Source organism: Balearica regulorum, chromosome 4 (assembly GCF_011004875.1).
Source record: "Balearica regulorum gibbericeps isolate bBalReg1 chromosome 4, bBalReg1.pri, whole genome shotgun sequence".
Classification (NCBI taxonomy): Eukaryota; Metazoa; Chordata; class Aves; order Gruiformes; family Gruidae; genus Balearica; species Balearica regulorum.
Window position 1 is genome coordinate 22371423 of NC_046187.1, and position 26510 is coordinate 22397932.

Sequence of the window (26510 nt, forward strand, 5' to 3'; positions counted from 1 at the left end):
CGGCACCTGGGTTGGGGCTCTGAACCGGGTCGAGTCGTGCGTTTTCACGCAGCCGGACCTGGGCTGGTGCAACTGGAGCTCAGGGGGCTGCAAAGGGAAAGTAACCCCTGGGGCTCGGGGTGCAGAGACGGAGCCGAGGGGGGTTTGCAGCTCAACGCCGGGCTCACCAGGCTGGGTTGGGGGCTCAGAGCAAGTCCCACGTTTGCAGGCCATGACAGTGGCTGGGGCTGCTGCGGGCTCCAGACCCTGCTGGGAGACGGAGAGGGAGTCGTGTGGGTTTTGGGGCTCGGGAACGGGCGCTCTGGGGTGAGGCTGAGCTGTACGGCTTCACCTCTCGCACACGGAGACCAAGTCCTGCGTGTTGGGGCTCGGAAGCAGAGACAGTCCTGTGTTTTAGTGCTTGAAAAAACAGACTGAAGTCCTGTGTTTAGGGGGCTTGAAACCAGGCCCGTTCCGGCAATTACTGGGCTCAGAAGCCAAGCCGTGTGCTTTGGGGCCTGGAACCAGGCCCGCGTTGCTGTCCCAGGGTCGGCAGCAGAGTCCCGGCCCTGCGTTTGGAACCAGCTGTTCCCGGGGCGGGCCGGGGGCAAGAGGCGCTTTGAGAGCCGAGACGCCCCTTCCCCTCCCCGGGCCGTTCCCCAGTCGGTGCTCATGGGCTCGGTACCCCGGTTCGGGATCCGCCGGACCCGAGCCGTGGTGCGGGTCCCGGTCGGACGGTGCCGGGGGGCGGGAACAGCGCTGCCGGCAGTTTCCAGCCTTTATTCGGTGTCTGTGTGACACCGGCCCCGGCCGAGCCACGGCTGCCCCCGCTGCCCTCCAGCCGCGGCGGGTACCGGGCACGGGCAGCCGCAGCCCGGCGCAGGCAGCAGGAGCGGGCAGCGCGGGACTTCAGGCCCAGGTCTCCGCTTCTGGTCTGCCGGTTCGGCCAGGGGCAGCTCCCGGCTCAGGCCTGGCCCCGGAGCGTGGTTCTTCCTGCCCGCGGCGCCAGGACGGAGACGGCGAGGCCGGGCTCGGGGCTCCAGGCGCTCGGATGCGGCCGAGCCCGGCGCTGCTCCGGGCAGCGGAGTGCTGCAGCTCCACCCGCCAGGGAGCCACAGACACTGAGGTCGGGATTCCCTAGCCCAGGGCCCGTGAGACCCAGCCTCACCGCCGCGGACTCTGCAGGAGAAACCCCCGTCGGGGGACTGCACAGCCCACCGGTGCCGGGCGGTTCTGGCGGTCTGAACAGGAGGTCCGTGCGAGGGGCGGGCCCCGTGGGCGGCCCTCAGTGTGCGGGGCGGGGCCGAGTTGGTTTGAGCCGAGGCGGCCGCTGTCCCCCCGCGCCTGGTATCCCCTGGGTGGCAGCGGCCGGGCGGGGCTCCCTGCGGGCTCCAGGCGAGGCGCGGGGGGCTCGGCCCGCGGACCGCCCGCGCCGGGAAATAGGAAATAGTCCATGGCCTTCTGGGGCTGCCGTCCGGAGGGAATCTCGGGCCGGGGCGGGTGGGCGGGCAAGTGCCGGTGCCCGGGCGGCCGCGCTGTCGGTGGCTCTGCGGAGAGGCAGGCGGACCCGCGGGGCTCGGGGCGCCGGGGAATAAAGCCCGGAGGGCCGGAGCCCGGCGCACCTTCACCCGAGCCGCCTGCGGCCACACGGGGCCGGGCCCGCCCCGCCGGTCCCCCCGGCCAGTTCCCAAGCACCGCCCGGGGCTGCCGGGGCCCTCCCCGACACCAGATGTGGGCCGGCACTGGCGGGGGGTTTGGGGCTCGGCCCCGGGGCTCGGCCCCGGGGCTCTGCTGGGTGTTTGTGAGGCTCGAAACCTGGCTCCTGGGGGCCGGTTTTGGGGCTCAGCGGCACAGACCGAGCCGGGCATTTCCCAGGCTCCAAAATGGACCCCAAGTTCTGCCTTTTTGGGGTGGGAAGCGGGCTCTAGGGCTGGGCTGCGGGCTGGAGCAGAGACCAAGTCCAGTGTGTTTGGGCTCAGAAATGGAGACCGAGTTTGCTGTTTCTGGGGTCAAACCCAGGGGCCACGTTGGCCACTTGTGCAGGGGAGCAGGAGGGTTGTTGGGGGTGGGCAGAGTGCGTGGACCTCTGCCAGAGGTTGGAGGTCTGGTCATGTTGGTCCCTGAAGCTTGGGAGGCCAGCATGCATCACGCCAAACTCAATGTCTGAGTCTCTGGGGGGAAAAAGGTGCTTTTCTTTGTGCGTCCAACTCTTTATTCGAGGTGTTTACAACAGCTGGAATAGTCATTAACTCCACGGTCCATATTTAGACAATGTACAGTTATGACAGTGATTGATTTACAACCTTGTCAAAAGCCAGGGTTGTTTGAAGAAGCAGAAATGAACTGGAGCTGGAACTGCAGAGCAACTGGAGCCAAAACAAGCTAGTGCTGAAATGAAGTGGAACTGAAGAGGAGCTGCAGACAAATTCAAGACAAAATTAACTGGACCCAAAACTGAGTTGGACCAGGAACAGCTGGAGCCTGGACAGGAAACAAACCAGAGCAGAAACAAACGGGAGCCGTGAATGAGCAGGAGGCAAAACTTGAACTAGGGCTGAAACAAGCTGGAGCTGTCTGTGAGCTGGACCTGCAAACAAACAGGAACCAACAAATGAAAACAAATGGCAACCCAAACCAAGCTGGACCAGAAACAAATAGGGGCTGAAACAACCAAGCTGGAGCCACAAAGTCCCCACAGCATCTCCAGGTGGGCAGAGCCAGGCAGGTGCAGGCAGGGCTGTCCTGAGCCACTTGCTGGGTGGGTGGCAGCATCATCCTTAGCGCAGGCAGACCAGCTTCTTCATCGGGGCTCCACACCCCACATAGGTCTTTCTGGCACGGCTGGCTCCCAGTGTCGCTGAGGCTCTTCTGTCCATCCCTGCACAGGGAGAGATGCAGGAAGTCACAGCTCCTGGCGGTACAGCACAGCCCAAAGACCCCCTTGAGCTGCATCCCCTGCAAACCTTGCTGCCTCCCAGGCATGGGCAGCTGCATGGGCTCTTTCAGCAGTGGTTCCCCCATGCTGCGCACCTGCAACAGGAGAGGAAGAAGAAACAGGCATGGGACACCAGAAGTGTCCCATTTCTCCTTGGGAGAACAGGCGAGAGCCAGGATCTGGCTGAAAAACCCACTCATCCCATGCAGCAACAGCAACACAGACTGACGACCAGCAGCCTCAGGCTGGCGACAGGGCTAGCATGGCACCAGTGCCCACAGGATCTGGGCTGAACCCCGACAGTGCCCGCTCCTGCCTCCCTGAATGCCCACTGCCAAACTGTGCAGGGGGGTGCTGCACAGCACCAACCTGTCCTGGCTCAGGGTGGGCTGTGGGGACGGGAACTGTGGGCCCCTCCTGTGCCTACAAACAGCCTCTGGCCATTGGGGGAACCTGCCTGGGCAGGGAACAGGCCACAGCCCGGTGGCAACCCACCGGCACTGCCCCTCTGGCACCAGGACCTCTCTCCCCAAGGGCTCCACAGGGACCATTGCTGGGGGACAGCACCTGCCCTCCCCATCCCTCAGCTGTCCCACTGGCAGGACAAGGGGCAAAGCAAAAGTGCCCCAAGCACAAATCCACTCCCTGAGCTTTAGCCAGGCCGGGCTCCCTTGTGCCTGCTTGTCCTGATACCAGCACCCTGCTCCCATCTTGGGGACCCTGCAGCGACCCATTCCTCCTGGTGGCACTGAAGAACCCCCGCTGGCACAGCCAGCCTGGGAGCCAAGTGCCCTGGTCCCACTGCGCAGGTCTGCTCAGTCACTGCCTTGGGGCACTCCCCTCACATCCTCGCTGCCTCGGGGCTGTTCTCCTTGCCCAGGCGCTGGGATGAGCCTTCCCCATGCTTGGGCACAGCCACGCGGCCTCGCCTGTGCTGCCTACACCTCCCGAGGGACCGGCAGCAATGGGACAGCCGTCGGTCCCCATGCTTGGCCAGTCCGGCTTCACCCTCTCACCGATGGAGCTGCAGGAGCCAGCAGCGCATTTTTAGCTGACAAAAAAAAAGGCTTTCAGTAAAAGAAATTTGTGCAGGGCCCAGAGCTGTCCTGAGCCCCTGCTGTGGCAGCACCCAACACTGCTGGCTCCAGCCCTTGGGCATCACCTGTGAGGATGATGCCAGGCAGGGAAGAAGGGCTGAACCCCAGCAGAAACCAGTTCCCCCCAGCAGCAACTCCCACACTCACTGGTTCGAGTCCTCCCCAGCTTGGGCAGAGACAGCACCAGGCCAGAGGGGTTTGTCCTGCCAGCAGCTGCTCCAGGAAGGAGCTGGGGAGAAGAAAACAGCCAGTGCCTGCACTGGGGGGAGGGAACCTGGTGGCCGGAGGGGTCACTGGCTGCCCCAGGAGACCCCCAGCCCTGCTGGGCCCCCTCCTCCCCCAGGGGACATGTCCACCCATCACAGCCCAGGGACAGGGCCTCTCTCCAGGCCCAGGAGGTGCCGGTGTGATCGAGCTGTGGCTGATCCTGTGGTGGAAATTGGGAGCTGCTGGGGACCCCCAACCCCAAAGGCTGAGCTGCCCCTGCTGCCCTCCCAAGAGGGGACCCCAGAGGGGTCACTGGGCCCCAGCCAGGCACCCATGGGGGAGAGGAAAACAAACCACTCACCTGCAGCTGCCTTGGCAGCACAGGCAGGGCAGCTCCCCTTACCCTGCGGCCAGGAAACCCGGTGGGCAGCAGCCAGTGCGGTGCCTGCCCAGGGTGACCCGTGGGTCCTGGCAGGAGCCCCCAGCTGAGAGCCAGGGGGTCTGGGGGCAGCACCACGCTGCTTGTGGGGACAGGCAGGTGCACCGGCAGCCCTGCAGCTGCCTGCGGGCAGGGCACGGACCTGATCTCAGGCAGCACCTAACTGGCAGCGGCCGGTGCCCCCACTCCCACAGCGGAGGCAGCGAGCGGGGGAAGAAGGGAGGAAACAGCTCTGGTTTAGAATCATAGAATCATTCAGGTTGGAAAATACCTTTAAGATCATCGAGTCCAACTGTTAACCTAGCACCGCCAAGCCCACCACTAAACCATGTCCCTAGGCACCACATCTACACATCTTTTAAATACCTCCAGGGATGGTGACTCAACCACTTCCCTGGGCAGCCTGTTCCAGTGCTTCATAACTGAAGAAATTTTTCCTAGCATCCAATCTAAACCTCCCCTGGCACAACTTGAGGCCATTTCCTCTTGTCCTATCACTTGTTACTTGGGAGAAGAGACCAACACCCACCTGGCTACAACCTCCTTTCAGGTAGTTGTAGAGAGCCATAAGGTCTCCCCTCAGCCTCCTTTTTTCCGGGCTAAACAACCCCAGTTCCCTCAGCTGCTCCTCACAAGACTTGTCCTCTAGACCCTTCACCAGCTTCATTGCCCTTCTCTGGACATGCTCCAGCACCTCAATGTCCTTCTTGTAACGAGGGGCCCAAAACTGAACACAGTACTCGAGGTGCGGCCTCACCAGAGCCGAGTACAGGGGGACAATCACTTTCCTAGTCCTGCTGGCCACACTATTTCTGATACAAGCCAGGATGCTGTTGGCCACCTTGGCCACCTGGGCACACTGCTGGCTCATATTCAGCTGCATATTGACCAACAGCCCCAGGTCCTTTTCCGCTGGGCAGCTTTCCAGCCACTCTTCCCCAAGCCTGCAGCGTTGCCTGGGGTTGGTGTGACCCAAGTGCAGGACCCGGCACTGAGTCTTGTTGAACCTCACACAGTTGGCCTTGGCCCATCGATCCAGCTTGTCCAGATCCCTCTGTAGAGCCTTCCTACCCTCCAGCAGATCAACACTCCTGCCCAATTTGGGGTCATCTGCAAACTGACCGAGGCTACACTCCATCCCCTCCTCAGAAATACCCCCAACAGTTTGCCCCGGTTTTCCCTGGATTTGCCCGTTTCCCACGTTTCCTTCGCCCGGCCCCGTCCCGGGACCCCGAGGCCGCCCGGAGTGGCCGGGAGACGGCGGCGCTCCTGGTTCCCGCCGGCCGGCTGCGGCCGCACCGCGCAGGGACCGTGAGAGCTGCGGTCCGAGCCGCCCCGGAGGAGCCTCGGGGAGATGGGACACCCGGGCGCGGCGCAGCTGCAGCCGGCACCCGGCACATCGGCACCCTCGCCTCGCCCCGAAGCACGTCCGGTGTCCGCTCGGCCCCGGGCGGACAGCCGCGGCGCGGGCGGGGCAGGAAAGCGGCCCCGGCAGAGGTCCCGGGCCGCCCGGAGAGGGGCCCCGGGTCGGGCCCAGTGCCGGGCAGACAGCCGGGACCCCGCTCCCCGCCACCGCTGTGCTCCCGCGCCCCGCCCCGCCCGTGACGGCGGCGCCCCCTGGCGGCCACAGGGCGGCACGGCGTCGCGGCCGGCAGCAGAAGACACCCGTGGGAGTGGGACAGGCTGGGAATTACGAGACCTAAAGAAACTTTGCTCTTGTCAGGGGGGGCTGGGGCAAGTGGGAGACGGGCCAGGCGCCTGCAGATCCTCTAGAAAGGAGGGGCACTGCTGGTGGGGCTTAATTTTCACAGAAATGACGCTGAATAGTCTGTTGGCCACAGCAAAGCCATCTCCCCCCACACACATATGCCCCACAGTGATATCTTTGTGCTCAGGTGTTAGGAATATGGTGTTATTTTTGCTAATCAGTAGTAATATCAGCTCAATTACAGCTGACTGACACTGCAGACAGAGCAAATCATGAGATCCTGTGCAGAATAAATCCGTATCACCTGGCTTTAGATAGCAAGTGGCATAAACATGCCATAGATTTGTCGCCAATTCTGTTTTATTAACAAAACTGTTAGTGAGGGAAATGGCCAGTAAAGAAACATCTCCAAAATATCCTCCCCTCCACTCCTCCCCCCCCTCCCCCCCCAATCCCCAAATACAATAACCTTTAATCCGGAGGGAGATGGAAAACCCAAAATTACTTTGTCCATGCTGCAGGGGTGTCCTTTGCCACCCCAGGGACATGGGACAGAGACACAGGATGCTTGGCACCCTGCAGAGCTGCCCCACCCCCTGAATTCAGTGCTGCGGCAGAGATTTTCCAACTTTCAACCCCCTCAGCTGCCCAAATCTCCTACATTTAGGCCCCGTCCAATGTGGGCAGAACACTCAGTGCGCAGTCAAGCACTGCCTCCACCCCAGAGGAAACGCATTGAGAATTTGGTAGTTTCTTGCCTTGATATCTGGCAGGTAAATTAAGCGATGCAATTTATAGCACAGACCTCCTCAGCTGGGTAGGGTAAAACATGGCTCCTGCCTGGCTACGTGGCGCTGATATTTCATGGGACTTTGCAAAGTTTTACAAAAAAGACAGTCTTACAAAAACCCCTGGGATTTTCTGAGGGGTTTTCGGGCTCCTGTCCCCTCTGCTGCCAGGAATCCTCCACACGAGGGATGCTCTGCCATCACCTACCTGCTGACAGGCTTTCAGCAGCAGGTACTGACCTGGCTTTACCCGTGGGCTTTTTTTGGGCCCTGTGTGCTTTGCTCTTTGTGCCATTTTTTTTTCTGTTCCTTTTGCACAACCTTGTCTTTCCAGCATCCAGCATCACTTCCAGGCAATGTGGAGGTGCCCAAAACCACTGTGGGCAATACTGCAATGGTGCAAGAAGATGGGGTGAAGATGGCTGGAAGTCACAAAACCTTCTCAATATTCCCCAGCCTTGCAGGGACTGCTCTAACACAAATGCAAATGCTGCTAATTCTTCCTCCTTCTCTGCTGACATTTCCCGAGCAGAGCTGTCTTCTTTGACCTCCCTCTGTAAACATTGACATTGCATTCACATGGATAATAGATTTCTGTCTGCTTTTACTGCAGCTGAATGTTTCCACCCGGACTGTTATTACTTCTTATTGCTGGAAATGCACCTGCACCAGCTGTGAGTCTCAGCATAAAACTCCCACCAGCCCAAATCCCCCAGTCTCTTAACAGACCGCTGCTGCCTCGTTGCTGCGAAGCCCCCATTTGTCTTGAGACGATGGGGAAAGAAATATTCTCTTGACCCTTCTTCTTCCATGGGAAAAAAAGAAGAAGTCTCGAATTTGCCTGCCTTCCTCTCAAATCACTTCCTCTCTCTGAAGCATACGGTCCCAAGGCAAGTATCCAGCCTGAAAAATAACTTGTCCTCCACACACAACACATGCAGTCCCCTGAAATAACCCTGCGGCGATGCCTGAGCCTCCCAAAGGAGGAATAACCCGGGGCTTTGGTTTTCCAGTAACAATCTGGGTTTTTGTAACAATTTTGCCACAAAATGAGATCATCCCCCATCCCCATCACCCAGGGATGAGCCTCAGCACTTGCTCTATTGCTTTGCTTCCAGCAAAGCTTCGCTGCAAAGCATCACCCTCCTCTTTTTGCTCAGTGCAATATCTCTCTTACCATGCCAGGTCGCCTCCTTTAAAAGCAAAATGGTTTGGTGAAGACTAAAAGGAGCTTCCGAAGCCTCTGCTTTCCATACTATGAACATTTTGCAGGCTCTTGGAGGGCAGCTTGAAGCAGGGCTTCAGAGAGCCAGTGCTGACCAGTGTGCAAGCACTGAGTGGTCCACCTGAAAGAGTACCCAGGAGCTGGTTTTGCACAAATACCTGATTCTTCCAGTTGCCTCAGCCCCTTTGCTGCCATATTCAGCCCTCTTTTCCCCCTCCTGCTGTCTGTAAGGTGCCAGAGGAAGGCCAGCTATCGCCTGGCCAGCATGCCCAGGGCATTGCTTGCCCTGTGAAGCTGGGGGACCACTGCTCCGCTTTTTAAAGATACCTTCATATTCCCTCCAAGTCTGGACCACACAGCATCAACTCACTCCCTTTGCACACACTGCTTGGGCTACAACTGCAAGGAAAAGGCAAATATCTTTAATGGCATCTGAAGGGCTCCCTAAATGCGTCCCATTGTGACATGGCCATTGCCTTTCACAGGGTCAACACGACAGGCTCACGAGAGGGTTGGTGTTCAACATGAAGGCAATTCCCCCCCGCTTTCCCTCACTCCAAGCTCCCAGGCGGAGGCAGCGTGTTACAGAGGTGCCAGGAGCATCCTTCCCTTGTCACCAGTTCTGGATCTGCACAGAGGAATAATCAGCAGCAACAAACATCCCCCCCCCCCTTTTTTTTTAAGACATCTGGCATGCACTGGGCAAGAAAAATACAGCAGGCTGGAATTTCCTTCTTTGGGAGAAGCGCACGATGTTATTTGGTCCAAATCTAAAGTTTCTCACTTACGATTTTTGCATATGAATGGGAATTCAGGCTTGGTCTCTGGCGGGACCATCATTATATGCATTAACAGACAGCTGGGCTTTAGAAAAAAGGGGAAAGCAGAAAGAAAATAGATGTTTATTCTGTACTTAGGCAAATTTACAGGATGGGAATCATCTCCCATTCTCGCCACTGCAAACACTTTGCTCTCTATAGGCTCTGAATGCATTCACTCATCAAGGCGTATTGAGTGGCTGCTTATTAGCACAAGTTCGGGTCCCTTTCTGCATCGCTCAGATACACACACAAATACAAATCCTCAGAATGGCAGGTCTGGAGAGATTATTTTGCTTTCCCTTGTTCAGGGGAAGCACAAGATCACATTTCTATAGATTTAACTTTTATTTTATAAAGGGTTTGGGTATATATATATATATATATATATATGAAAAATATTTTTCATTATTTTTCTTATAGATATAGGGGTTTTTTTTACTTTTCTCTTACACATTTTTACAACCTCCTTCCATGCCATCACTTGTCAAAGCTGGGGAGGTTGCAGTGCCCTACGGTAAGCCTTCCTGGGGAGTATAAAAGGGCTTTGCAAAGGGTCAGCTTCAAATGACACTAAAATCAAATTACAGGGCTCAGGGAATCAAAAAGCCCTGTTTTTCCATTCAACTCCTGATTTATCAGCTCGTACAAACTCATCACTTCATCAATGTGATGTTTCTGCAATGTAACAAATAACCTGGAGCACAGCTACCATCCTTTTCATCTTTCTTTTAGAAAATAAGACCATTTCCCCCTTGAATAGGGAAATAAGATCATTGAAAAAAGAGCTTACACTGGGATAACCATCCCCTGCCATCTCTGGGGACCAGATGCCTGTATGATGCCATTGCTGATGGCAGCATTTCAGCTTGCCACTTGGCTTTCTGGCATTTTTTTTCTCCAAGAAAATGGGCCTTTTGACTTTCTTGACTGGTTGGTATTTTTGGCTCGAGGGGAGCCTGGTTTCAAAGGCCGTTGTACAGCCTCCCACTGCATGGAAAGGGCTACATCCTGGTCCTTTAGTTCCCAAAATTCAGCTGTGCTCAGGCTTTCCGTATTTACAGGGGTGGAGGAGTTGCCAGGATGATTAGCTGGGGTTTTTTTGTCTTATTTTTACACCCAAATCCACTGCAAGCCATCAGGCTATATATTTTTTCCCCCCTTTTCAGTGGTTTGGGGGTGTGCGCATCCCCAGCCAGCAGTTTGCAAAACCCCAGGGCCCTTAAATCCCCCTCCCATCACAAACCCCAGTGGCAATGCCCATAAAGGCATCCATGATACGTTGATTTTTTGAAGGGAAAGGTCTAGCTTTAAACAACTAGGATGTGGTGCCGAGAAGACTCGCAGCATCCCTGGGTGGTATCCGAGGGTCTCAGCTACTGTTGCAGGAGAAGCCAGGGTGCTTATCAGCTGCTTTTTGGCTACGGCCATGGGGATCACTGGACCATGCATGATAAACGAGCAGGAGGCAAGGCTCTTTTCTGCCCCTATACCAGCTGCATCTAAAGTCCAGATCTGAACTTGCTCTCTTGCTGTATTTTATTTCTCCATTACATTTCTGATCTGGGTCCTGGCTTTGCCACTATTTCTGACAGCCTTTTGCCCCTCTAATTATGCTAACAGCAGCACCTGAATGCTAATTGCCTTCCCTGATGAAGAAATCACCAGATTTTGGGGTATTAGGGAGGGATGGATAGTGTGTGAGGGCTTTTTCCCTGGCTGGATTCCCTTGTGGGATGCTGTCCAGATGGAAAGCGTGGTGGGCCAAGGGTTTGGTGTCTCTTGGCTGCTGCATAAAATGGGACGGCAGCACAATGACCCGCAGCTCTTAGAGAGGGCTGGGAGAGGAATGAAGTTATCACAGGGCTGATTTCTGTGCCCTGAAGCAACTATTCAAGTTGATTTGGGATGCTGCACCCCTGGCACCACCCTCCCAAACTTGCCTCTGCCAGAGCCACCAGCCTTTCGCCTAAAAAAGATTGCTTTTCCACCACAAAACACTAAAAAAACCCCCAACCCCAAAATGGTCATTGCTTCCAAGCCAAAGAAACATATTCCTCCCTGACCTGAGCACCAGGGATATACCTTTAGATCTGTGAGTGATCTCCAAACTCAAAAGCTGAAGCCAAGCCAGGATGAAAGCCCATGGTTCCCCTCTGCCTAATTTCTTCTAATTTCTTGCCAAATGCATGTTCCCGGCCACTTTATGCCCATTCAATCCCCACTTCCCCGCTTCAGCAGACGGCAGCTGCCCAGTAGGATGGTTCTCGGTCCCTTCTGTGTCTGCCCCAGCATCACCTCTCTCCTGGCCACCTCCCCAGGATCATGGATTGAGGCCAAATCCTTCCCAGTGCCAAACCTTGATGCCCCCATTTATCTTCCCTGCCTGGCCCCAAAATGTGCCTTTTCAGCCCCATCCAGTCTCACTCCTGGGGTATTTGCTGCCATTCATCATTTGTCAGTTATACCCTAATCCTTGTCCTAATTAAGAGTTTATCCCCTGGTACTTCTGCGTGCACATGTGTACACCTCCATCCATCCGTACTCATCTAAACAAACACATCCATCCATACACATATGAGTCCTTTCCCCTCCTCCTACAATATCTGGGTCCAACCATCAATTTTACACCATTTGAAAGATATTAGCAAGCCCAGCGGTCCTCAGCTCCTACCCATTTCATGGAAAGGGACCACAGGACACTGTTTCACTGGCATTTTTCCCATCAGATGGGAAAGGTTGTACCTTATCTTCTTTTTTAAATAAACATATCATTTCCCTCTCCTTTTTTTTTTTTTTTTCAATGAAATATCACTTTTACCTCACACGCCCCTTCGCTCAGCAGCTCTACACACTATTTCTTGAGGAGTAAATGATTAAACTTTGGAGCCTGGAGTTTCATGTTTAAATGTCAAGCTTGAAACACAATGCTTCAGAAGAGAAATCAATAGGATTTCAATTTTCTTGTAATAAATATGGCCTTTATTGGGAGCAAACCAAGAAAACAACTGGCAGCCTATCTCACAGTTTTTCTGCTTTTTTTCAGCTCAGGAGGTTTTTTTCTTTTGGTTTCATAGTTAAAAAAAAAGCTTTGAGAGAAATAAGTCATCTTCACCAGCACAAACACATCTGTCAGCCACTTATGAGGGAGCTTGAAGAGTTTTGCAGTCAAAAAATTCCTGGTTAGAGCCACTAATAGGTTATCAAAGCAGCACATCAGTGTAAGAAAGTATCTATCATCTTCTTTGTTTTATTTTACCTTATTTGCTGAATGTAAGTAATAGCTGAGGTGACCCCAGCTGGAGGTGAGAAAATCACGTACGAGGGCGCCTTGTTCTCCTCCACAGCTGGCTCATAGGCCTATCCAGGAGGAAAATAATAAGCCATACATTAATGAGTTATCAAAGGTCACTGTAATGCAGGAGTCTGCAGACACCAAAATCCAGTGGGTCCCAAAGGACTTGCTCCAAATGCTCCAGATGGAAGTCCTGTTATAGAGGCAATGGGTATGTTCAGTGAGCATCACCCCTGACCCACCCAGTGTCTCCGAGGCTTTTTCCTCAGAGACCCTACGGCATGCAAGAACTGCAGCACACCCTGGTTTGCTCTCAGGTGTGCAAAGTGAGCAAAGCCTTTTGTTGGCCATGCTGCTCCGGCTCCTGTTTCCTACCCGATCTCAGCCTGGGATTGCTTCCTCCACACCCACCTTCACATACATGAGGTTAGAGCTCTGGCAGGGGATGGGTTATTAAAAATGAACAGCTGGAGGCACACGTGCCCCTGCTGAGGGGACTGCCATGGGGAATGCCACCTTTGCAGCACTCCCCCCTGCATCACTGCACTGAGTTTTTCAGTGTTTTCCTTTTTTTCCTGTCTTACCCCATTTTGAGCTGTTTCTGTGATGCCTTGATGCCAGTTCACTTTCTGCACCGACCTGGCACTGCTGCAATAGTTTGTCCTAGCACGTCCCCAGGCCCCACACCGCACCCAAGGCATTGTGGATGAGGTGGTCTCTCCCCTCCCACCCACCATTTTACCCAGCAGGTGGGACGTGTTCCCTTCTCCAGTCCGCAGGGTCCAGCTCCCTCCTTGTGCTGGCAAAGATGAGTCACCCCGGGATCAGGTCATGCTGTTTCAGCTGCTTCTTTATGCACTTGAGGGTGACTTTCATCAGGCCCTGTTGACTTGAATAAATCTATCTCATTCTTTCATCTCTTCTTCTTACCAGTCCCTTTTTTGTGGAAGTATCCGGTCACAGTTTATGCATTGCATGCTATTTATGCAGTTCAGCCCATGAAAAATACATGAAGAGTCCCTCACTCTTTCTCCCCATGGCTTCATAAATCTTGCATCGCTTTCTGCACGGCAGCTCAGCTTCACGGGGTGATGGGGAGCAGCCTCCCTGCTGCTCCTACCCTGGGGCCGCAGCATCCTCCAGGGATGCCAGCACTACAGGCTCAAACCCTGCCAGGGGGGCAGAGGAGGGGAGGGGGTTCAGAGCCTCCCCCAGCCCTATTTTTAGGTTATTGGATAGGAAAAATAAGACAGAGGTGCTGTTTTGCTTCCCTGCAATGTCACCAGCACTGGGCTCGTCTTGCTTTGCAGTTTGTTTCCGGTTTACTGAAAACAAGAGTGATGTAGAGAATAATATTCCCCTGTTCATGGCTTGTTAAGCATCCTCAAGAGTTGGCGTTCACGACTAAAGATGCAGCTGTGCATTTATTGCAGGGACCGGCCAGAGGATGTGCAGAAGAACCATCCAAAAAATAAGGTCAGGCATGTGCTTAAGGACCCACTTTGCAGGTAAAGCACTTTGCCTTTCTGAACAGGTAAGTTTATTAGTCAGTGGCCACAGAGTGCAAGGGCCTGAGCCCAGCAGTGGAAAATAATAAGCAAACCCTGATTCAAGATTTGTGTAAAAGGGCTGGTCCCAAACAAGGAGGGGGGGGGGGGCACAAAGGCTCAAGGAAATTGCCTAATTCCTTAGTTCTTACTTAAAGTGGAGCATTACAGAAGGAGTTTGCAGCCAGCTCTCATCTTTACTGGTAGCAGTAGCAAGTTTTGCCCATTTGCATACTAATCCCCTTCTCCCTCCTGCTCACGCTGGTTGAGGAACAGGGACAGGAGGCAGCTGCTCTCATGGATGTGTCTTCATGACGGCACCATCCATATTTCTACGGCAGATGAAATCAGGGGGACCTTGTTAAACACCCTTGTTCCTCAAGATTATTCCTTGTTTCCTTTCATTTTTTTGCGTTGAAGCTGCTAGAGGTGGCGAACCTTCCCATTTTCCCCCGGCGCCCAGCCTTGGCTGGCCGATGCCTCCCCATCACCTGCAAAGCTTTCAGCTTCTTTAAAGAAGTTTCTGCATTTTTTGTGTTTTCCCCTGAGCAGGCTCTCTGTCTCCACAAAGCTATCAAGGATGCTGCCTACATGGGGTGAGTTAACATCATTGTTTTTTCCCCTGTCCTCAGAGCCCCCCTGATGCCTCCCAGGGTCTGTTCCCATCGTGGTCCAGCAGCAGACAACCCCAGGCTGAATAAGAAAACACTGCATGGGGACTGGCACGTCACTCCAGAGAGATTTTATCTGAGCTGCTGACAACCTCAGCTTGCTAACCCAGTTGATCTTGTGCTCCCTTTAATATATAAAGTGACATTCCTCCACCGTCCCAGCCTACCAGGCCTTTCCTGGCCATGGTACGAGCGTACCAGCCATCGTCTGCCATGGCTTCCCGTGACGTTGGGAGAACCAGCATCCTCATCTGCAGCTCTCCCCTTTGTCCTCCAGCAGCGGTCATCTTGGGAGCCAGAAGATGCTGGCTGCCCACCACTGCCTCTGTTAGACCTTTCCCAGGTGGCTCTTTTCCCCCCTCACCCCTCAGCCTTTCCCACCCATAGCTCTTCTCACCTCTCTTTAAGGCTGGTCTGCACCCCACTGCAGCATGAGGGTGCACCTAAATCCATGGGGCAGGGGAGGAATGGGGTTGGGGATGTGGTGGCAGGTGCCCTGGCTGGCTATGGGTCTGCTGGGGTCCCTCCCCCGCCCCCCCAAAAAAAATCAGTTCTTGAGGAAAAAAAAAATAATCAAAGAAATTGGTATTTCTGAGAGATGGGGGAACGGTGTGGCCAGGGGCTGCTCTGGGGCCTGGTCAGTTCGGCAGGTACTTTGCCCCACAAACCAAGACTAAAAAACAGATTTATCCCCCAAAATAAAAACAGAGGGAAAGAGGGAACAGCCTGTAACAAAGTAGGATGCCTTCACGTGCGGTATACACATCTCCCTTGTCCCAGAGGCCCCTCTCTTCCCCAGGGACCACAAGATTAGCACCAAGTCTGTGTTTAGGACAGAAAAAGTAAAGAGGATTTATTTCCTTTCCACAGGGGAAAATTCTGTTTCTTTGTGGAAAGCCGAGTGGGCACGCGTGCGTGTGATCCACAACTGGATGTCGCTGTTAGTCAAAGCTTTTTATTTTTATGAAAAAATAGAAAATTTTGTATCTTACACTACAAAAAAAACCATGTACACAAACAAAATGCACAGAGAGCATCCAAGGAGGTGGGGGGAAAAGGGGAGGAATAAATACAGCAATGCTACAGTCTCCTGTGAGTTAAAATGCCAATGTGAGGAGCTGAAACGGATGCTGTGGCTCTGGCAGTGCTGGATGCACCAGCTCCCGCCCCACCCACCCTAAGGAATTACAATAAAGGATTGGAAACTAAGCATTACTCTTAAGACTGCTACTGATGTATCTTACACATGTCTTAATGACTAATTTCAAGACCACAGCAGTCCAAGGAGTCACAATTTCTTGACCACTGGGACTTCTACATTATATTCAACACTGAATAGAAAAAAAAACAACCCCACCTTAATTTTTTTTGTTCTTCTCACCATTAACATATAGAAGGAATAAATACAATTTTAAACTGATTTTTTTTTTCTTATTTTTCTTTTAAATCAGTGTTTGTTTTTTATGCTCAGGTAATTTTTCCAAATGGTAGTTACGCAATGAAAGGGGTCAGTCTACACAAGCCATGCTTGGGAACCCTTCCTTCTCCCAAAGTGAAAAGCTACATCGAAAAGAGCCCTTTCACCTCCTAGACCCTTTGAAATACCTTCCTTACAATTATCAGCAAAATATACTGGGAAAAAAGTATTCGTCAGACCAGCCACAGCAGTAGTGAGCTGGACAAGCAAAGCGCTCAGACTTGCTGTAGGCAGGAAATCCAGCTACAGCCCTTACAAAGAACATAACCAGTGAAATGTTACTGTCATCTCCTTCTGCTGCACCCCAATATACATGATCATGCCCAAAATACAGAGTACTCGTAGTTGTTGGATGGGAACAGAAAACCTCCGTTGTCTCTGGGATTTGCTTGTGGACATAGAAGCTGTAACTGTTGGACCCTACCTGGTAAAACAACATTTTCTTTTATTTTTCGCTCTGAGACAAAGCCTATTATACAGAGGTCTGTAGCAAGAAGAGCTCTTGAAATAAATAGAAAAGGTTATTTATTTATTTATTGGAGGAATGGAGAAGAGGTGCCCTATTTACAAAGGCAGTCTGGCTTAAGAACAGTTTGTTTTCCACTAGTTCATAATTTTGAAGGTTATTCCAGCATCTGGTACGCATCTCAGCCATACCACATACGCATTTAAAACCCCACAAATGGTGAAAAGGGGATTTTGCTGTTAAAAGTCCATGAAAAAAGACCAAACCCAACTCCTCCCACAGAGCCAACAGGTAAGGAACGAGGGGATATGATGGACAGAAAGTGCTGCATATTTGCTAAGAGCATCTCTCTTGGTGCGGCCGATGGATGTGGGTGGTGACTGAACAATTCCTCCCGATGAACCGAGTTGCTTCTGTCTTCCTACAGGTTATTTTTCCAAGTGCTGCAGGCAGGGAGGCACAAATAATCCCAAGACGGTTCTGCTGACAGCTCTAATAATCTTGTTTATTATATGACAAATCTCTTTTATGTGCTGAAATTGTTGTGTCTTGATCTTCCCCCCACACAGACACACACCTTTTGTGGTCCGGTGACTGCCAAAATGAAACAATAGGATAAGAAATCACACTGTCAAGATTCGTCAGACCTTGCCGCAGCTCCTCTCCCTCCTATTTCTCCCGATTCCTGAGGAGCTTGGAGGCAGCTCGCAGAGGAGGAGGTGGCCATTTCAAAACAGGCAAATATTGCCTGATGAAGCCCTGCTGCAAGCAAGGAAGCCCTGCTGCTAAGAAAAAACCCAAACAACCCAACCTTCTCCTCCTAGACCTTACCCTTTTCTTTAGGAACTGTTCTTTCTATCAAATCTCATCCAAAGGCTTGGGGGAAATGGAAAAAAGGTCTTCGAAACAGCTGAAGGTGGCATTTGACACCTGCTTCTGCAAGATGTGAAGGACACACTTTTGGCACTGGATGAACTCCTCGGGCTCAGCTCTGCAGCACCGGGGATGAAGGGAGCTGCGGCAAGTCAATATGTCAATGTTATCACCAAGGAAGGATGCTGCAAGATGCTACCCAACCTCTAAGGGAGCAATATATCTACAAAACCAGCAAACACTTGCCATCCGCTGAGCCATTTTTAATCCTTATCTTTACAAAAGCCTTCACAAAAAAAAAGCCCAACCTATGAATACCAAATTATTTGCACTGATTAATCCTATCTACAACAAAAGGAGGAAGACAGCCCCAAACTGTTCTTGGTAGGATTCCCAGGGGATCGGGTTGCCCTCAGGTCCCTCTGAAAACAGCAGCTGTGAGCTGGACACATCAAACCCCAGGTACAACCAAGTGCTGACCCAAGCCATGCCAGAGCTTGGTGGGACCTTCTTGCCCATGGGATGGCACCACTGTGACCACGTTGTGCTGCTCTGCTCTTCCCTCCTCTCTGCGCTCAGCCCCAAAGTGGCCAGGTCCATACCCAAATCAAAAATGCCCAGAGAGACAACTTGGCACAAAATAATCCCACCGCCACCACCACCACTTTGGGGGAAATACTGCAAAATCTCTATGCTGGATGACCACGGGCTTGCCTCCACACTGCATCCCAGGACTTAACCCCCATAATAAGACAAGGAACAGCAAAATCCCTTCCTTCCAGCTAAAACCACCTCGTGGTTTCTCTCCTGGGCTCCAGGGACAGGGGCGAGGGCAGCACTGGGTGATGGCTACTGGGCTGAGATGCCACTGCGGAGGCAATCCCATGCCATCTTTGACCAGGACTCACACCCACGAAAAGCAATGCCACATTGTCGCTGGTGGCCACTGAGAACCAGATGTTTTACTTCTCTTCTTCTGGACATCCCCAGCTCGTGGTGGAAAGGAAGAAGGGACAACATCTTTTATTTAAGCAGACTCCTTCTACCTCATATACGTAATCAAAACTCCTGAAGGCTTTATATGTTGCTGAAATCAAACAGCAGCAAAAATACAAAGCATAGCGGTAACACAAAAGGGAGACAAAACAAAGTGAAAGAGGAGGGGGGAAAAAGAACAAACCAAGAACCCCAATCTTGTACCTGATGCGTAGCAAACTGTACAGTATATACATCTTCGTCATCTATTATCCTCCCAGAAGAGCAAATAAAAAGAACTTGGCAACACAGAGGGAGGAAAAAAAAATATACACCCTGTATTGTATTTGCCATGGAGCAAGCAACATGTTTATACACTAGTCTCTATAACTTAATGCTGTGTAACAGCATTTTTTTTCTTTTCTTTTAATTTACAAAACAAAATATCTATTGAGAAATAATCTAATCATATTGCTCTTCAATACACTTCTGTAGACAAGTAATACTCGAAGTTAAACTTCAGTAAACCGCAGCTTTTGGGAGCCCACGAACAGCTACAAAACTCCTCCATTCAAGTCCTTGGAAGTATTACCGTGTGCTGCTGTAATTCAGTATATAAAGGTGCTATATATATACCTATATATATCTCCCATGTACAGACAACGTGTGGTGGGAAGGCTTGTTGTCGTTGTTGCTGAAGCTTAAGAGACGGGTTAACCTCACGTACAGCAGATTCATTTCCATGTTCCATGCATCTTACATTTACTTCATGAAAATGAGGACACAAATAGGAAGAAAAGGAAAACTTTAGTCAAACACTGCTTTAGAAACACTGTGGCAGAGGCCAACGTCCTTCAGTTATATAGAAACCACTGAATTTCCCTTTTTATCTTTTCTTTTTTTTTTTTTTTTTTTAGTCAAAATAAATCTCAGGGCTAGCGTACAAAGTGCAGGACCGACCCACTTGAGGAAGCGACTTTAAAACTGAGTTACAACGGCACCATCCCATTCACCAACTGGACCTTCATCTCTTGAAGGCTGTTCATTATCTTCTTCTGGTGACCAACAAGTGTCACTCCCAGCCGCCTCAAATCCCTGTGGGAGAAAGCAGACGTTGGTTCCAGGGACCGCTCAGGCACACACCGCCGCGCACACCACACGCCACACACGCCGATACTGCTGCCAGCACCTACCTCTTACCATTAGCGGCTCCCAAAGCCAAGTTTAGTTGGCAAGTTTAATTTTCCCCATTTTTAAAAAAAATTTAACGGCTGACAGCATCTCTGAGAGGTGATGTGATTTGGCCAAAATTACCTTGCTGGCCAAGGAGAAAAGCCGAACAGCAAAGCGTCAGCATCACCTTTGGCCAAGGACCCTGCTAGGCGTGAAAAGTCCTATTTCCAAGAGAAAAGCCATGTAAGAAAGCCTGTGTTGCAGTTTCCTCTTCTCCTGCAAGAGGCTGGTATTTGATCTCGGATATGAGCAGTGAGGAGTGAGGTCAATCCACGCTTCCTTCCTCTTCAGACTAGGCAAAGCCAAAGATACACAAACTGCAATCCTAGAGCCAGCTCCTACAGAGAGCTGAATGGCAAAAGCCTTGAGCATGGCCACCACCCTGAAGACCCCCTAAAGTCAACAGGAATTGGCAACACAGCTTCCCTCTGGGCCTTTGCAAATCTTCCTGTAAACCCATGTTTGAATTTTTTTGGGGGGAGTGAGTTCTACAAGCCAAAGGCATATTTGTGTTGAGTCTGTCTACTGGGCTGCCGTTATAGGAAAGCTGTAAAATAAGATAGTTATCTGAAATGCAGGATTAGGAAGAAAGATTGTTTTCTCAGAAGCTCAGCCCTCTAAAATTTAGGCGTATAGATGAAGGTAATCACCAAGTTTGATGTTGATGGCATGAAAGAGGCACCTCCAGGGGACAATTTATTCCATTCAAAGACAGGAGTGGGACAAGTCGTCCCCTGGAAATACTACAGCATGACCTTGGGTGATCAGATTCAATGAAATATCTAAAGCCAGGTAAGGTCATGGATTATGGCAGAGTATAATTGTAGGGATTTCTTTCTAAGGAAAAAGTGTTAACAAAGAAATTGTAGGAATAAAAGCTTGGAAGAAACATCAAGATGGCGCATCTGTGTTTGAAACACAAGACACAGAGACTGTTAGAGAAGCAGTTCAACTTAGAGGAGATGTGGTGTTTTGTCTGAAGACTTCCACTAGAAAATATCAGCCCCTCACTTTCTACCTCCAGGCTGGACTGAATAAAAGATGTTTTCAAAGTAGGGCTCTACAGTCTTGCCAACAGATGCGTGAATCCCAGAGCTGCCGACACCCTGTGTGCAAGTCTTTTAGGAGAAAGCTCTCCACCAAAAGCCAGCAGGATGTGACCTCCTTGAAAACGAAGGTGCTTTTTGGAAACCACACCAGCAGGGCTGGCACGTGCAAGGGCTGGAGATTGCCAGTGACACCCAGGAGCCCAACCATCACCTGAGACATTGCAAACCTGGCTTAGAACTCACAGCATGGCTGCATGCTGGACTGCAGGTGAACACGTGCAATGACCACCAAATCACTTTCACGTAATGTTCTGTGAGCTAGCCGTGGATGTGTACCTCTCTCAGCAGCTTCACATTCTGGACACAGACTCCTGTGCGAACACAACCAAACATCCATGTCCAAAAAAATTACACAGATGAACATTGCTTTGAATAAAAAGCAATCTTGAGTGAAGGTTGATATGTTAACACATCAGTTGGTTGAAGCCAAAAGCTAGATCTGTTGTTCTCCAAGGATTGTCATGCTTTCAGGCTTTTGATTTGGAAAATACCAGATTTTCTGCTCCAGGCCAAACACTTCATTTCATTATCATACCCTTTTTCGGCGATGCATCTCACTGACGCGTAGGGGAAATCACAACGTTAAGGGACACGGAGCAAGGGAGGTCAATGAGACACATCAGCAATGCTCCTTACCTGGCAGAGAAAAGCTGCAGCACCTGCAAAAGGTGTCTACCTTTCCCAGGGGAACATGCTTTCATTTCTGCCTCCACTGAATTGTGAAACTAGTTCAGCAAGCCATCTTAATAATGAAGGAAAATGTAGTAATGCTATTGTTACATGCAATTTATTTTATGTACACAGCACAGTTGGAAGTTCACACCAAAGATCAAAAAACCCCCAAAAAACAACCCAGTATAGGACCTGATTTTTAAAAGAGCCAACAACCATCTTCCCCCTGCTGAGCGCTGCTCTGCTGGCACTTTTTGAAAATTCAGCTTTTTTTTCTTTCCCCCCAGGTATCTAAAGTGCAAGCTGAGCTCTTTTGAAAATCCAGCACCACGTATTTCAAGATGTATCATTTCTGATACTCTTGCATGTTATGCAGAAAAAAATAGCCTGAAACTATGAGAAAGGCATGAACATCTTGGCGTTTCACACTCATCTCCATCAGTTAATAAAAAAACCCCTACTCACTACACAGCTTTTTTTTTCCCCCTTATAGTATCCCCTTAACTCAATATCCTTGAAGAGCGCCTCACTGATTTAGAAGAGAGAAAGAAGAAAAAGGAGTTTCTGGTTTCAATCCATTAGCTGCTCACCAGGGGATCCAGTCTATTTTTTTTTTTTAATATCAAATCCTCTTGAATGTGGAGCCACTGGCCAAAAGCGTGGGACTCAGAAAGGGGACAAAAACTACCATGGGGTCTTTCACCTCCACAAAGATGGACCAGAAGACAACAGTTCCTGAGCCAGATGCTTACTTAGTATAAAATCAGCACCTTTCTTTAAAAGCCACCTTGTGCATTGCAAAGCCGGCAACAAAACTTTCCAAAAACTGCCTAGAGAATGCAGGAGCTTTTATTCCCATTTTTCAAGGGTGACGTGCAGCACATTGCACGCTCCTGTGCATCCAGTGCTGAAGGACTTAAAGTGGTGTAAGGCTGAAGCCAATTTTAAACAAAATTAGGTGTGCAAAACAGCTGGTTTTGGGACAAAAAAAAATCAACTTCTGTGTCAAAACAGTTGTTTTCAAGCTCTAGTCCAGAGCTGCCTGGCTCATTTTACTGCAGCCAACTGGTAATTTCACCGGGCTCACCCCTGCAGAGGAGATGCGTGTGGGTATCAACTGGGGCTTTGCAATAGAAATGTGCAATTCCCTGCAAGAAGAGGTAAAACTAAGACGCGGGGGCAAATGACACTTGCAATCGGGATCCAGGCTGCACCTTGCCGTGCAACTGACCCTACCCCCAGTGTCAGGTTTTGTGTGCGCTGCCGCGGCAGCGGCACGGGCGCTCCTCGAGGCCGTGGAGATACGTGCACCCCTGTGCTGTGGGGTCTCCCTGCTTCAAAATACTTGACCCCCCATCCAGCAGTGAGACAATTTTTATTCTTGGTTCAGGGAGAAGTCTCACCTTTCTACTTTTCTTTCATTCACATAGGGTTGAAAATGGAAACAGGCAGGAATTCGAATCACTTGCCAATACAGTACTAAGAGGCTGACCTAAGTTGACCAAAAAGCCAAGGAAATAAAGGGGGAAATTGGTGTCGGCTCATTCCAAACAGCCCGTACACAGCTGCACACATGCTCCTCTCTTACCACCACCTTGCACGAAAGCCCACCTGAAACGTGCCAGGGACAACACTGTATCCCCTTCCCTGCAATATCCTCCATTTGCAAGGGTTGAATTCACGGTCTCCATGTTGTAAGAAATATATTTAAAACATTTTATTTACAAATAGAACTACTTATACACCATGGACCAGTTTGTCAAACACAGTGTAGACTAGGACTGGATTGCCACATAAAATACAACTCCCCTCACCAGCCGGTTGGTCGTGCAAGCAAAAGGGCCAGGTTCCTGAAAGATCTCTGTGGCCGGCAGCCTACCACAGATACTTTGTATTTCAAATCCCATCCAGGCCAGATTTCACCACTCCTCTTCACATGGTGTAACTCTACAATTGCCCATACAGATTGGGACTACTCACAGAGTTAGTTAGTTACATGAGGGGAAAGAAGAAACTCAAAGACCTTCAGAAGACGCTAAAGAGAGGAATGGACTTGCTAGGGACTTTTGCATGAAATGAGGACTTAAAACCCAATTTTTTTAAGAGTTCATCTGCCCTTATATTCATTATTCCTGTCCTACTTGATTAGGAGATGAGAACTGGTTTGTCCAGAAGCAGACGCAGTATCACAATCTCAGGACTGAGATTTCAGGTTAAGTATCTAGAGCAGGTGAACTCTTAAACACTCTTCATCCAGTATAACTTTCAATAAATAATTTATTTTATTTTAGAAGAAAAAAAAATATACAATGCAAAGCAACACAGCACATATTATTACAAATATTCAGAGCTCTTAATCTAATAACAAACAACAGGGTGTCCTGAGATTCAGTGAGTACAGGTCTTTCAAAAGGTGGAAGTATGTAGTCCACATGGTTAGTAATTGGTCCAGTCAAGGGTCAGACTGAAACTCATGTCATGGATCTATCTATTCTTGAGTATTGTCCTGGTAAAGTTATTCTTGCAGTGGATTGAAAGAGCTCCAGACACACTCAAAGTCACTAGGTGGTCCACAAGTTTAAAGAGCAGGTCTGGTCCACTGGAAAGGTTGCCTTCAAGTCTGATATCCAGTTGGAAAGAGGGGGTGGAGGGTGAGGCTCCACTTTTCACAAGGTGATTCGTCCCTTTGCAAGAATTAGAGCTAAATGTAGAAATCACTCTTTGTTTGAACACATACATTTTCAGGTCTTTTCTTAAGCAGGCAGAGCTCAGGACTTGGGGCGATATTCACTGGTTTTAGCTTTTTAATCTTTTGTTTGCAGAAATTTGTCACTAATACTATTCTTTTCTGGAATAAATGCATCAAGCCATCAGTTTGAAAGAAGCAGGGCGGTAACTGGGATTTTGCTTTGCATGCCGGGGGGGAATTTAAAAAAAATGCTGAACACCTACCATCTCAACCAGGTCCTGTAACGAAGCCACAAGCTGGGTGCCCACAGTCACCAGTCCCACCAGCGTTATGGCCAATCCCTCCTACAGCACTAGTAATTTTTTTTCCATAGATTTCAGGAATTCTTTACATTCTTCATATTTTTTTTCTGCCTTTTCCGGCAGCAATTATCCAGTTCTCCTTTCTCCATCTGATTTCCACATCTGTCTCCTATGCAGTTTGAATTTGGCAAAGATCATTTTGGATGGTATTTGAAGGCAACCTCTTAAATTGTAAAGAATGTTTTACTGATGTCATTTGGGGAAAGCAAGCTACTTTCAGATGTTCAGATCATCTTTTCACCCAATCCCCCCAAGTCCCAGCTCTGGAATATACTGAACAGTTGCCTCTATTAAAAATGACAAGGAACATTTAACCTGAATTCTCCTTTGCAGAGTACAAAATGTTTTGTTGTTCCCTTTTATGGGCAGAAAAAATGAAAACCTCCAGAAAACCAAAACCCCCAATATATTAACCTTTAAGGAACTTTGCTTGTGCTGGTGTTTATTTTCTGGAGAACCCATGAGAGTCTCAGCTGAGCCTACCCAGGAGCCATTTCTCTCCCTTTGTTGATCATAAGGGCAATCTGCCAGTTTACATCAGCCTAAGCACGTGGTTCAGGTCTTTGACACGGGACTATAATGGTTTCTCCTTTTTTAACAGTTGAGCATCTAGTCTTTTTGTCTTTTTTTTACTATATCTGAGAAGGATGAGAGAAAACTCTTGATTTGGATGGCTCTTTGGCTTTTTAATGAACCTTCCACCGTCTTCTCAAAAATAGACCCTAGTGAGGTCAAGCCTTCTTGCTAAACCACCACTGCAAAGCAAAGGTGTGTGGGCTAAGCTGCTCAAGAACCAAGCCTGACTCATGCAAGTACCTCTGTCCAAAGCAGCTGGGGGGCAGGAAGGATTTATTTGCTGGCATGGATAACTAACTAGATGGAGTTGGTTTCAACTGAAATGCAAGATGGATTAATGAAATGTCTCCTTTCAGCTTAAAAAAACGCCCAAACCCAGAAGCTCCCCAGGCTCCCAGGCATCAGCTCCTCTGCACTGCTCTGCTGCTGTAAAAGCCTGGAAGAAAGCTGAAGCTGAGCACCTCAGACATGTTGTCTCCACTGGGTCCAGTAAAGGTCCAGAGAAGGATGACATCTGTGCTACAGAGAACATACTGGGACCTGATGGAGGGGGCCTTAGAGGCGCTTTGCAGCTCATGAGGGTCAGAGCATCTCCAGCAGCTATAATCTTATTTAAAGACTTTTAAACCAACTTGTCTTTCTGGCTAGAATTGTACAGATAATGGATTTCTTGGTTCACTGCCAACTGGAAAAAACATTTTGAAGTACTTTTTGGGTAGCCTGAAAAGATTTTGGGGGATATTTTTGAAATTTCTGGAATAACAAAGATTAAATATAGGGAAGTATTTAAATTTTTAAGTCCAATTAAGGAGATGATTTCACAATCTGTAATGTTGCACTCAAGAAAATGGGAGCTCAGTAATAGTTTTGTCAGTGGGACAGGATGCTAAGACTCTGCCAGCACAGATGGATGCTAAGACTGCTTAAATCTACATGAGTAAGTGAACTTCTTCTAATTTACTGTCAAAAATGACCATTAATTTGGGCTCAAACTCAACATTTTCAAAGCATTTAACTTCTGAGCATTTCTTTTAGAGCTCTTGAAATTGCATAAAATTCTAAAGAGGAACAAACTGGAAGCTTTTGTGAAACCTAATTTTCTTCTTTGATATGACTAATTCAGCCGAACAGCAACAAGTCTGTGATATCTTTTTTTTGACAATCTGCATTTTTCTACCAGAACCTGCTCCGGTTATAAGACTGAGGTGGCACGGTAGAGGGGAATGCTCCTATGTTTTCCTTTTCTCTTAAATTACTGCCTCATCCTGTCCCTCCTCTTCTCTCTCGCCCTCTGGCTAGGTCTTTCTGCCACGTGGACTCTGACTACCCTGGGGATGGACCTCTTCCTTGGTCAATGTTTGTAGATCAC

General features: G+C 50.0%; 1 protein-coding gene across 19 annotated transcripts in view; it reads right to left on the reverse strand.

Annotated features, from left to right (window-relative positions):
* Positions 1–2180: 2180 nt before the first annotated feature.
* EPHA5 (EPH receptor A5) overlaps positions 2181–26510 on the reverse strand; it is a 226705-nt gene continuing 202375 nt past the window's right edge. For 10 of the 19 annotated variants that reach the window (XM_075751411.1, XM_075751409.1, XM_075751410.1 and 7 more), the window contains one exon: positions 16689–19595. In XM_075751411.1, coding sequence (XP_075607526.1) covers positions 19490–19595 — 106 coding nt within the window. In that variant the 3' untranslated portion in view covers positions 16689–19489. Of the gene's footprint in view, positions 2858–16688; positions 19596–23806; positions 24199–26510 lie in introns of those variants that run through there. The other 9 variants (XM_075751404.1, XM_075751392.1, XM_075751391.1 and 6 more) reach the window with 4 other exon arrangements.